This window comes from Fragaria vesca, linkage group LG4, assembly GCF_000184155.1.
Source record: "Fragaria vesca subsp. vesca linkage group LG4, FraVesHawaii_1.0, whole genome shotgun sequence".
Lineage (NCBI taxonomy): Eukaryota > Viridiplantae > Streptophyta > Magnoliopsida > Rosales > Rosaceae > Fragaria > Fragaria vesca.
The window spans coordinates 19,993,359-20,005,771 of record NC_020494.1 but is presented as its reverse complement, the minus strand read 5'-3'; the positions used below and the strand labels follow the sequence as shown (position 1 = coordinate 20,005,771).

The 12,413-nt window shown below is 37.5% G+C and overlaps 2 protein-coding genes across 2 annotated transcripts; both read right to left on the bottom strand.

Moving 5' to 3' along the window:
• Positions 1 to 6,238: 6,238 nt before the first annotated feature.
• Positions 6,239 to 9,387, bottom strand: LOC101294551. Its single transcript, XM_004297469.1, has 4 exons — positions 8,791 to 9,387; positions 8,479 to 8,584; positions 7,161 to 7,785; positions 6,239 to 7,050 (listed from the first exon to the last, which is right to left on the bottom strand). Exons 3-4 carry the CDS (start codon positions 7,347 to 7,349, stop codon positions 6,790 to 6,792), a joined length of 450 nt encoding a protein of 149 aa, XP_004297517.1. The 5' UTR covers positions 7,350 to 7,785; positions 8,479 to 8,584; positions 8,791 to 9,387; the 3' UTR covers positions 6,239 to 6,789.
• Positions 9,388 to 9,405: 18 nt separating this feature from the next.
• LOC101291238 (probable aspartyl aminopeptidase-like) lies at positions 9,406 to 11,396 on the bottom strand. Its single transcript, XM_004298492.1, has 5 exons — positions 11,231 to 11,396; positions 10,065 to 10,193; positions 9,868 to 9,983; positions 9,559 to 9,749; positions 9,406 to 9,466 (listed from the first exon to the last, which is right to left on the bottom strand). Exons 1-5 carry the CDS (start codon positions 11,394 to 11,396, stop codon positions 9,406 to 9,408), a joined length of 663 nt encoding a protein of 220 aa, XP_004298540.1.
• Between the last annotated feature and the right edge of the window lie 1,017 nt (positions 11,397 to 12,413).

The window sequence follows — 12,413 nt, the reverse complement described above, 5'->3', positions numbered from 1 at the left end:
TGGTGAATATATTAACAATAGTCATTATGAGAAAGTATTTGAAGAGTCTTATAGACATACATAATGACTAGGTACGAAAAATCAGTGTCATTAGATTCCTTTTGTTTGATTCTGCTGGACCAAAGGAATTTACTGTAATTAAAGTGAAAGAAATAAACCTAACCTCTACATACTTTACAAGCCTACGGGGCACAATCTGAGAGATATGTTGTAGGTCCCGTAAAGGGAGATACCACTGGATTATGGCTATTAACCGACGGAACCGTTCCGTCGGTTAAGACATATATTTCATCTGCAAAGATTTTAGCCGACGGAATTTCCATCGTTTTGATTTTCATGAAGCATGAGTTGTTAAAGTTGTGTTTCTTGACAAACACAAAAAGAAATTTACCTTTCAAGGTTTACTTCATGGCAGAACTTCTCTATAAGAAAGAGTATTTCAGTCTCTTTAAATCCCTTGATGATTGTTTTGGCTTAAAGAAGCCAAAAGGTTTACATAAAGGACATGTTTGGTTTTGAACGGTATTATTTGATTAGGCCTGGGATAAGTTAAGTAGGGATTGTGCCTCCCTAGGGTGAATAAACCAACAGTTTTGTAATGATCAGGATTCCGCTTAGTACGGGGTGTCCTCGTTGGCTTTAATACGAGGGTTTTCCGCTTGTACGGGGTGTGCTCGTTGGCCTTAATACGAGCAATGGGCTCTAACCGGAAAAGAAAGGATTTCAAGGATTTCGTTGGAAAAGAAGAATAAGGGTTTCTGAACGTTGAACAAAGTGTTTGAAAGAAAAATAAAACTCTCTGGTCTTATTGCTATTGTCGGATTTGCGTTGGGTTTAATTTTTTAATGTCACAGAGTGTGACTCAAAAGTGTTGGTCTCAATTCGTTGTTCCTTTTACATGTTCAGTTGTTTGTTTAAGTGTCCCAAGCTGAATGTCGTCTTTGTTGAAAGCTGAGTAACCTTATATCAATTGAGTCATTGATTCCATTCTCATACTTCTCAGCAGCAACCTTAATTCCTTTTCATTCCGTTTACTACTGATATTTTTTCACATTACTCCAATTGCATTCTAAATTTGAATCATAATACTATTGATTATCTTCTGTAGCTATTGAGCTTGTGAATCGAAGCTCACTTCCCTATGTTTCATTTATTCTCAGGAAAGAAGTGTGGTGATGTTTCTGATATTCCAAAGTTGACTTAAATCAGAGTTCATTACCCAGTTATGCTTGCTTGTGGACTGAGTGCCTCACTTTTGGTTTATTGAGTATGTGCTGCTGTCTTCATTAGGTTAATACGTATTTGTTTATTGAGTTGTGCTCAGTACGTATTTGTTTGGAATGGTGGCATTTTGTTAATATATATAGTGGTATGAAGTAGAAATTCCACTCTGATCTGGGTACATCTGATGTAAATTTTAATACCATGTGATGGATAGCTTTGTAAATAAAATGCAATCAGTTGCATGTGTATATAAAGGATCGTTTTCTTACTCTCTTTTACCTTGCTGAATTATGGCAGTCGAAGTTAGAGGGTAGCTTTCAATTGAGATTGGTGTAAAAAAGGATCAACTGATGTACTTTCTTTTGCCTCCAAACCCGCATCAAGGTAGATACAAGAAGCACGAAAGAAGAAAGCAATCACAAAACACAATCCATAGCATTTGCTTGAATGTTATAATTCATTACCTAATAACATTTTAATTGTTGTATTGTCCTGTAGATTTCGCATCAATGTTTACAATACAATGTAATTACAACTCGGAAGTACAATAATATATCTAAAATCTGTGATCACAACAACATTATTTTCATTAATAATCTCAAAACAATCAAAATATAAGTGTCATTGATCAAAACACACCTCTGCGTTCTCTCAGCTAACCAACATGTTCCCTACCTCATGTGCTCTTGATACAAATCCTAATAAATTATTTACTCTCTAAAGCAGATCTAAAACTCTTGATGCTAAGACAGTTAGCCACTTATCGAAAAGTGACTTGAAGGTGACTAAAACTCTTCAATTTTGAAGTTGAGCTCTTCCACTTATATGTCAATTTAAATCTTGTTTCTTTAGCATTCATCTAGTTGTATCTTGCCTGCAGGTTGTGTAAAGAAGAATGAACTTAATAGTAAAAGACTCATAACTGAGCTACATAAACCGAATAACCAGTAAAATATCATAGAATAAATATATCATTAGATTACAATGAATTGAACAACAAAAAGAGCAAAGCAATCTAAAGTGGTCCAAATAAAAGAGCAACCAAAGCTAAATACCTGAACAATATGTAGAGTTAGAGCATCAACTAGATTGTAGGTTTTTCTCTTAGCTAGTTGCCACTGTCCAGCTGTAGTTGATCAAACAAAACCCTTCAAACAATAAAGGTCAGTACACACACACACACACCCACAACACTCAAAGACACATCTAGAAAAAAAAAATGAAGGTAAGAAAGCACATTTTGCATACCCAACAAGCCATAAATCATAACCCTCTAGGCTTAACTTCCAAACTGATAAGACTAGAATAATTTGTGCTTTTCACTTACAATTACATGGTTCTTGTAGCAAACCTTTACAACAGGGTTCCTTAGAGAAATCATTGTATCATGTCAAGCACTGTCCCTTATTTCTTGCCCAATTCACATGCTGCTTCCATAGTTCTTCACCAAGGTTTAGTCAAAACAAAAGGTCAAACAATGAGAAGTTAAAAGACAGAAAAAGGCAGAGCCTGAAAATATAACACTCATAACTGATTCTACATGTATTCAATGTTAAAGGGCCAGCCATCTAAATAAGAGTAAGAGTGAAAAAGCAATATATATACTTATATAGGATGACCAATGTCTCCAAAGCATAGTTTGAAATTAAACTAAAATGAGCACATTGAATTTGATTCTCATATAAATTTTTCATACCTGAATTGTGCCACCCTTCTCCAAGTGTAGGCAGTGCCAAAAACCTAATTCCACAAGTCACATTACTATGTTCTCATGTAAATCAAAAACGAGCTATATTAGTTCTACTTGGGATAGATAGCATATATATACCAGTTATTCTAGTATCCCATACTCGCCTTCTCCATATGTGACCAACCGAATTTACAGCAAAGTCATGTGGTAACCAACTCTATTGTCCTCACACCCTCCAAACAAAGCCAAATGATCCATTCTACTCCAATTCCAAATCAGAGAATTTGGTCATGCATGGGAGATGGCTTTACTTTTACTGTCACCCCATGCCCTCACAGCTAAAGAATATATATAGGATGACTGATGTCTCCAAAGCATACTTTGAAACTAAACTATAATGGGCACATAGAATTTGACTCTCACACATTTTTCATATCTGAATTGCAACTCTCAGCTATTCTGTAACAAAGCAGAAAAACAAAAACATAAAAACAAACAAAGGAACTCGTCCGTATGTTCTATTTGGCCATTTACCATAAAGTATGACAGAATCCAAAAACTAAGCTCATCAGGATTTTCTGAAATAAGAAACAAGTACAGAAAACCCCTAATCATTTAGTAATTTTGAGGGTTTGTCAATTTGATTGGAGAAAGCTCAATCGAACAAGAACATGAAACGAATTCACTAAAAGTAAACAATAACAATTGGAAACCCAACTGGACAAAAGATCCCCAATTGTCTCTAAAGCCTCAATAGTTGAACAACTACAGTTAATAATCACCATTACTCAACCAAATCTAATTACCCATCCACATGAATGCATAGAGGCAAAGAAAGATGATGAGAGAGGTCAGAGAAGAACCTTCACCAGTTAGAGTTTGAAAATTCCTAACCACATACCTTGAATCGAAGTTCCCACACCAGAAGACCATTTGCCAATTAGGTTTTCCAAACCCGACCTCGGATCTTCAGCCATGGCCTCCACGAGCTTTCGCCCATTAGGGTTTCGGGAATAGGGGAAAGAGAGCTTTGAGGACTTGGGATCGAGTGTGGGGTTTGAGAGGAGGGGTCGAAGGGTTGAGGACGAGTGGAGATCGTAACGGCGGTTGAGGGAGCGGCAGAGATGGATTGGGATTTAAGAGAGAGATTGTCTGAGGTACTGAAGAAGGAGAAGTTCTTTACCTTTCTGCGGCGGGCGGATTTGGTAAGTGTTAACTTTTTATTTGGGCGGGCACAATAAGTGGGAAATGGGAAATGAAAATTTAGACCCCCGCCTCCATTTTTGAATTTTGATAGAAGCGGGAAGCGTTTCCTTTATTTATTTATTTATTTTTTCAGGTTAGAATGGCCAATTATAGCACTTGGTGAATAAACGCTATTAATGAAGTGTTATTAATGTGTAAAATTCTTGTAGTGCAACTACACACAGGAAGCAAAATTTTCAGAAATCTCGTGAAATAAAATATGCTCAGAATAGTGAAATACGGTTATGGTGGAAAAATCACTTTAATTCGGCAACATTAGGGCCCCGATCAAAGCGGTCAACCTTATTTACCTTAAATGTTCTCTATGGGGAGCCCTATCATCGGAAGGTAAACGTTTCCTAATTTTTACATGGGTGGTTACGTCTCATCTATGTGAAAGTTTAATGTGTGGAAGGATCGACCAAACTAGGTCGTGGAGGGGTAGTTAAGAACGTTTCCATGTGATAAGTGACGATGAATTAGGGTTGACCACCCGAACGTTACTGAATACATTTGAATTTTCTATCCTAGTCGTATTTTACTATACAGTTCACATCAGATGGTCAAAATTTCATTTTGTGAAATTTAGCCATTGGAATCATAACGTGCCTATTAATGTGGTATAACTTGTTTAGTGAATTTTATGTAAGTGTAAATATTTGTGAACCAACTATACAGTGGAAGCAAAATTTTCAAAAACCTTGTGAAATAGGATTTGATCGTTATGGTGAAATACGGCTATGGTTGAAAAATCACATAATTCTGGTAACGTTTGATCCCCGAAAGAAACGGTCAACCCTATTTACGCTTATTCTTTCTTATGAGGAGCCCTATCGTCAAGAGGTGAGCGTTCTTAAATTTTTACATGGGTGGTTATATCTCATCTATTTGAGAGTTTTATGTGTGGAAGAATCAACTAAACTAGGTCACAAAGAGGTAGGTAAGAGCGTTTTCATGTGATAAGTAACGATATATTAAGGTTGACCGCTTCGATTGAGCCCCGAACGTTGCCGAATTGAGTTGAATTTTATATCATAGACATGCTTTACTATAATGATCATATCAGACGGTGGAATTTTCATTTTGTGATTTTTAGTCATCGGAATCACAACGTGTCTACTAATATAGTATAACTTATTTAATAGGTTATATACAAGTGTACAACTTTTTAAACCAACTACAAAAAGGAAGCAAAATTTTCAAAATTCTCGTGAAATAAGATGTGATCAAAACAGTGAAATACGGTTATGGTTGAAAAATCATGTATTTCGGGTAACGTTTGAGTGCCGGTAAAAGCGGTCAACCTTTTTTACGCTTAATCTTCCTATAGGGAGCCCTATCAACGAGAGTTAAACGTCTCCAAATTTTTACATGTGTGGTTACGTCTCATTTATTTGAGAGTTTAACGTGTGGAAGAATCGACCAAATTAGGTCACAAAGAGGTAGTTAAGAGTGTTTCCGTGTGATAAGTGACGATATAATAGGGTTGACCGCTTCGATCGAGCCCCGAACGTTGTCGAATCCAATTGAATTTTATATCATAGACATGTTTTACTATAATGATCATATCGAATGGTGAAATTTTCATTTGGTAATTTTTAGTCATCGAAATCGCAACGTGTCTACTAATGTGGTATAAATTATTTAGTAGGTTATATGCAAGTGTACAATTTTGTAAACCAACTACACAAAGGAAGCAAAATTTTTAAAAATCTCATGAAATAAGATGTGATCAGAATAGTGAAATACGGCTATAGTTGAAAAATCACGTATTTTGAGTAACTTTTGGGTGCCAATAAAAACGGTCAACCTTTTTGACGCTTAATCTTCCCTATGAGGAGCCCTATTATATCGTCACTTATCACACGGAAACGCTTCCAAATTTTTATATGTGTCGTTACGTCTCATCTGTGTGAGAGTTTAACGTGTGAAAAAATCGACCAAACTCAGTCACAGAGAGGTTGGTAAGAGCGTTTCTGTGTGACAAGTGACGTGAAATTCGCATGATAGGTCACATCGTCTCCAAACAACATGATGAACTTGACTAGCATGATATATGACTGAATTGGAGAAAATCTTGATCAAATTTTATAGCTCTTAAGTTACAATCATGTCAGTTTCTGATCCTTACATACACCAAAATAGAGAGATTGGCAGAAATCTTCTAAGCATCTTGGCACATATGGTGAGAGCCAGTACAGGCTTTAGTAAGCCAGAAATGCTAACCCTGTAAATTTCAGTCATGGAATCAAGACACTACAAGCTTTCATATGTAATTCTGAACAATTTTACATTTTAGGGACCCTTTCTGAATGATTTATAGTCTCCATGGAAGGTTGGTCAATTTCATCTTCAAAATCATTGCTGGATTACTAAAAACTTCAACAACCACCTGTCACAGGGTGGAAATGGTATCGCAAACTGCAGACATTCAAATAATACAGATGAGAAACTTAGAAAGGATCATTCTTACACACAGATTTGAACTTTGTTCACATATACTAATACTAGCTTTACTATAGAAGTATATATAACAACTAGGCTCGAGTCCTGATGTGTTAAAGCTCAGTATTGACAAATTGGACTTAACTAGAGTTGCAATCTGCAAATAGTAGCTACTCCAGTCAATATCAATGCCATAAGATGTTAAGAAAGATGCAAGTGTACCAGGAATTAATCTCTTTGTTGAAATTTTTACTCCATTTCTTGTTTATCTTGTTTATAGATAGAATTTCCAGAGATGGTGCCATCCAATTCAACGAGTCCCTCATGTAACAATTTGTCACTGCCATAGCGGAACTTTTCCGCTCTATTATCTTCATGTCCAAATGCTTGAGACTAGGCAATGGTGCAAAACAGGTCTGCCTCGTATCTTCTGAAAAGAGCATATCCTACAACATTTCCCACAACAACATCAAAAAAGAAGATGAAAATTTACAAGAACTACCGAACAACACATACAAGAAACCGAAAGCTGATTAAAACTTGGCATTTTGCATACCTCAGAACCAAAAGCATAGATGGATAATTTTACTGAGCAGTCAAAATTTGCAAGGAAATCCCTGACGGTAATATGATATGTATCCCATCTTGTGCTCTTGTCAATTATGATCGTAGCCTCACATAAATTTGGAGCTGCATCAACTACTCCGGCATCCTCCATTGGAGTTGCAGCACCATTCCATTTCATAACCACCACCAACACAAAGCACAAACCCCACCACTACCAAACCCACTTCCTCCAGGTTTCTGAAAGATATATCTTCAATGTCTTGTAACTTAAGCGTCTTCATTTTCTTCCCCTCCAAATGTAAAAACCAATCCGTCTCAAATACAGCCCTTAAACCAGCTACTTTTACTCCCTCTTCCAAATCATCAACACACTTATTTGAATCCCCATCCGAAATTTATCCTCCACACTTACCGCTGTCCCCCTTTTCAATATTGCTTTTTGCCTCCTCTTTATAGTCATCACAGTCTTCCGCGACATTCTCAATACTGAATCCAGCTGCTAGTAATAATTCTCCTCGCTGAACCGGAGACCACCGTCATCAATTTCCGGATCAATATTCATCCTCTATTTCAATTAAGTATAAAACAGCAATGATTAAAAATTTTGTCACAATCTGCAGAAATTTACAAGAGTAACATGTCAGATAATGGTAAGAAAGGCATTTACATTTACAATAATAATGGTAACGGTCACATTCTGCGTATCGGAACATGATTGCAAGAAAGTTCGATTCAACTTTGAAGGCAAACCAGCCATGACTATCTCATGGAAGACCACAGACAATAAGTATGGCAGCTAGTACAAATGAAGGACCATATTTTCAGCCTCCCAATTTTTCTGGCCATGAATATCTTAACGTGGAATGTCTATAACTAGTACAAAATGAAAAAGTAACTATAATTTTCTTCACTACCATAATTAAGCAAGCTAACCATTCAGTTGCTCATACTCATGTCGATTGTCATGGGAGGGCAAGGGAAGGTCTGATTTTAAATTCTAATTAGGTACAGATTGTATCATTCTCAATAATGGCAAAGAATGTATTTCTAGCTTCTGCATTTTGCTGCAAGACATATATATCCGGTATGTAGATATGATGCTTACCACAATGGTAGTGGGATCATAACTTGCAATCGTAACAATGACAAATTTGAATTCTAGTATAGGGTATTAGAATAGTAGCCTCGGTTGCTATACTTAACAACCAATACAAGGACAGCCATATAATGTAAGGGACATGCAACTCTCACATTGCTTATCGAACTGTTCAAAACAAAATAGTTGAGCTCAAAGGAAAAGGAATCACCTTCTCTGTAATCTTTCTGAGCTACTTCATCATTCTCAGGATCCTCCCCGATTGAAGACAACTCGTGATGATAATTCTACATCAATCCCATCCATCTTCATGTGATCTACCCAAACAACACGGCCCGTAAGCATTACAGAAATTACAGAACTACGTTTAACAACACAGCAGTACTTCAATTTGAATTCAATATAAACCATAACAATCAGATCTCGGTATTTCTAAACAGAAACCCAGTTCCAGTAGTTTACAATTTAGCAAATTGCATTATAGATAGACGATTTCAATAACAATTTCATAATAATCACTGACCTTCAACAAAACGGGTACGAGAAATCCAATCGACAATTATCCAGCTGAGTTTCAGATCATCTCCCGGTATGACCATCTGCATCGACAATATTCAGAGGACTCGCGGCCAATTTCTATTCCTCACTCTCACTCGTTGTATAACCGCCCGCTCTTACGAAGTTCAATAGATACGATTTGGCACTACAGTGTTTCCCATCACAAACCTTCATCAACACAACACACCTGCGATATATAGATAAACCAGTCTCAATCAGAATTCGAGGTTCCCGTCGATCTTCTGTTTTTTCCTTTTCCAATTCTCCATCTGTTTGTGGCTGCTAATATAGTGCCTCCCAATTGAAGCTTCTTCAACACAACTCGACGCTGTTCCCCAAATTCGCCTCTGAATTGCGCTTCAAAAACTTACCGACGATGTGCATATCACGCGCTCAAAAACCCGAGGAAGACTAACGGTGGACTCACGCCTGTTTTTTTACAAGCGCCAGTGGACGAGCGACACGTAAGGCGGACAAACGCGGAGCACGGACGCTCCGGAGCATTCCAGAACTCACCTCTCCAGGGACTACAAGGATGTCTTTGCCTGTGTTCATGATGGTTGTGAACCAACCACCTTAGCTACATGATAAGACAGGAAGAAGGTGACTGTGCATTCACCTTAAACGCCTCTGTAACATCCCTGTCAAGATAATAACCAATGCATATTTCAGTCCAAAGCAAAACCCACTCAACAACCAAACACATGAACAATAAACTGCACAGAAAGATTACCTGTCCAAGTGAATAGCCAGAGTAGGAATCCACATGATGGGCTCCTCAATCCGGACGAGCCTATGCGAGTAAGAAACAGAACCATCTTTCTCCTCTCTTCCTGCTATCGTCAAGTCACGGTCGAACCAGGTATGCCACAAGCCACCTCCGTATTTTTGGACTTCCACTTCCAAGAATCCACCTTTAGTTACCTGCACAAGCAAATCACGTTCAAAGCTCCCACACACTCGTCATTCATCATCATCATCATCATCATCATCATCTCATTTGCGTAACAGTTCAATTCAGACACAAATTACAACACATCACCTTGGAAACAGGCTTCAATATGAGACAAGGACTATCCGTATGCGCACCGATTACATGAAATCCATTTCCGGCAACAAATCTAAAACACAATTCAACACACAATTTAGCTTTCTCAACTAATCAACCATTAAATTTTTACAGAGGTAAATTAACTGAAAACAAGCTCAAATTGAAGAAAAGCGAGACTTAAATTTTACCGATTGCAAAAGCCACAATAGTGGAGTAGTTCCTGGTGAAGAAGTACTTTTTACCAGACTCCAAATTCCAATCCTCTCTCTCCAGAACCTGCTCGTACCCCGCACTTTGCAGACGCTTCTTCGCCTCGTCTGAAACAACCAAAACCAAAACAACTTGATCAAATCAAAATCTGAACTCGAACTATTAACAGCGATTAAAATCTCTTCGAAAATGAAAAAGAAAAAAAAGAGAGAGTGATGGAGTTGGAGATTTACCGACGGCGTGGAAAGCAGTGATGAGGTCAGAGACGACGGAGCTTCCTTCACACTTTTATTTTAGCTTTATTTGGGCCGACGGGCTTTGCTTCAGTTTAACTTGCTGAATATCTATTTTGGGCTAGACGGGCCCGTACCTTAATGGGAGATTTTACCTAGTGAAGTAGTGATCAAGAATTTTTTTACGTATGTTTAATGTGTTATTCACTATCATTTGTTGTTAAGTAACCATCATTCCCTCAACTTTTGATCACAAAGCATAGGAAAACAGGTCTGCTACATTACTTGTACGAGCTCCTCACTCGAAATGTCTGCGATGAGTGCGGAAAAAAGCCTAAACGATTCTCTTCAAGACTTCAACATTCACATTGTTCTGTGAGACATTATGGACAAGAATGTGAGATGTTTAGATGTGAGAAAACATATAGAGATTAATCATGGATAATCATATAGCTTTTATGAGTTTAGTTAAAATATCGAGTGCCTACCTATCCTAATCGTAAGTTCATATATAACTGATTTCTTCTCCCTATTTGAGTTAATTTTAAAGACTTGAATGTTAAATCATTTCAACGCAAAATGACAGATCCTTTACGCTACAACATTGAAACACTAACAAAGAGATGGATGCCCATGTTCTTGTGTGTGCTTAAGCTGCTCAAATTTCTCAAGAAATAATTTGAAGCTTTCCTACGTAAGACAGTATGATTAAAGGGAGATTAGGGAGAGAATATAAAACCTTTTTAGCATTTACGGGATTCCATAGTAATCCCCAAGTTACCTAGCTGTTGGCTTGGTGGTACAGTCCTTACTCATTGACCGTCTAATACTGGTATCTTCTAGGTTGAACTAGTAAAAGTGTTTGGAAAGTTTAGCTGATCATCAAGTCTTGAAAATATTGTGGTTGGAACCTGGCGAAATGTCAATTTCTATGGTGTTTATGGCATTTTTCTGTTCATCTATATGAATTTGGGATTTTGCCAAGGAGTTCTCTCGTTTAAACTTCATTTTGGCGGTTCTCCTTTTAGGGTCGTGGATGCTGTCATACGTTACCTGAACCGCAAGTCTGGAAGCCATGCTTCAGGAAGCACTTGATTTCAGGAGTTGGTTATTTTCATGTACTTCTAGATATTTTCTCTCTCAAGCTTATTGTGTTGCTTGTTTACCCCAATCTATCCTTTTTGTTGGGGCAGTAACATAATAAAATAAGTAGTTGAGAGTATCTTTCAGGTAGAAATCCCCTTGAATGTATCGTGTTCTTGATTAGATGTTAGAGGAGAATGTATTTGTTATAGGCAAAATGAAAGCAATCGTCATGTTTTCTGGTTTTCGCCTGGTGCCCAAGAATACGTACCCATTTAGATGTGAGGACACATCATCTGGACATAATGGCACCAAAATCGGATCATGATGCTTTTCTTTGTGCTAATGATCTCTCGATTTTGATTTGTTGTAACTTATAGGTGAATTTGATATTTTCAAATGATCGATAGACTATGCTAGCTTGCTACGAAAGAGAGATGAATGACAAGTTTCACATGGACTTGGATACCAGCTAATCTACCAAAATATATACCCAAATATACTCCTAACAGGATTCTATGGGATTTCAGTTCCCTCCCTTTGAGGATCTGGTTTTCCATTCTAACGAGAAACAGATGAGACAGCACTTTGCTATAAAAGAGAACTGATCAACCTTTTGACGACCGATCAACCTAGCTAGGTTCAAAACGAGTATACTTGGACATGGTGAGGTGCAAGAGATTGAAGAGGCAGCACTACAACGACAACGAAATCCGGAGGCAGCGGAAGGATCTCCCATGGATCTGTTGGTCGCATTCGACGTGTGTCCAAGACCTTGTTAAACACGATTGACAGCCTCTCCTTCATTAGGCAACACAGCTTCTCTTTCAGAATTAGGGAAAATTTCATAAAAGAGTTGGATTCATTACGATCAGTTTTTGAAATCTTTAGCTTGGTCTATTAAATACCTGGCAACAAATAATGATCAATTTTAAATATGAACTATTTCGTATCAAATTTCAGTTTATAAATACATCATTCACACATTATCTTATACAAAGGCAAATCAGG

Bases quoted from the DNA above. Each gene is read 5' to 3' on its own strand.
- LOC101294551 (XM_004297469.1), bottom strand. From the start codon at position 7,349: ATGAAATGGAATGGTGCTGCAACTCCAATGGAGGATGCCGGAGTAGTT. The intron at 7,051-7,160 runs GTATGCAAAATG...GAAATGTTGTAG, and splicing joins TCTATGCTTTTGGTTCTGAG to GATATGCTCTTTTCAGAAGA.
- LOC101291238 (XM_004298492.1), bottom strand. From the start codon at position 11,396: ATGGCTTCCAGACTTGCGGTTCAGGTAACGTATGACAGCATCCACGAC. The intron at 10,194-11,230 runs GTTCCAACCACA...TGGTTGTTTCAG, and splicing joins AGAAATTGACATTTCGCCAG to ACGAGGCGAAGAAGCGTCTG. The intron at 9,467-9,558 runs GTAATCTTTCTG...TTATCTTGACAG, and splicing joins CTGGCTATTCACTTGGACAG to GGATGTTACAGAGGCGTTTA.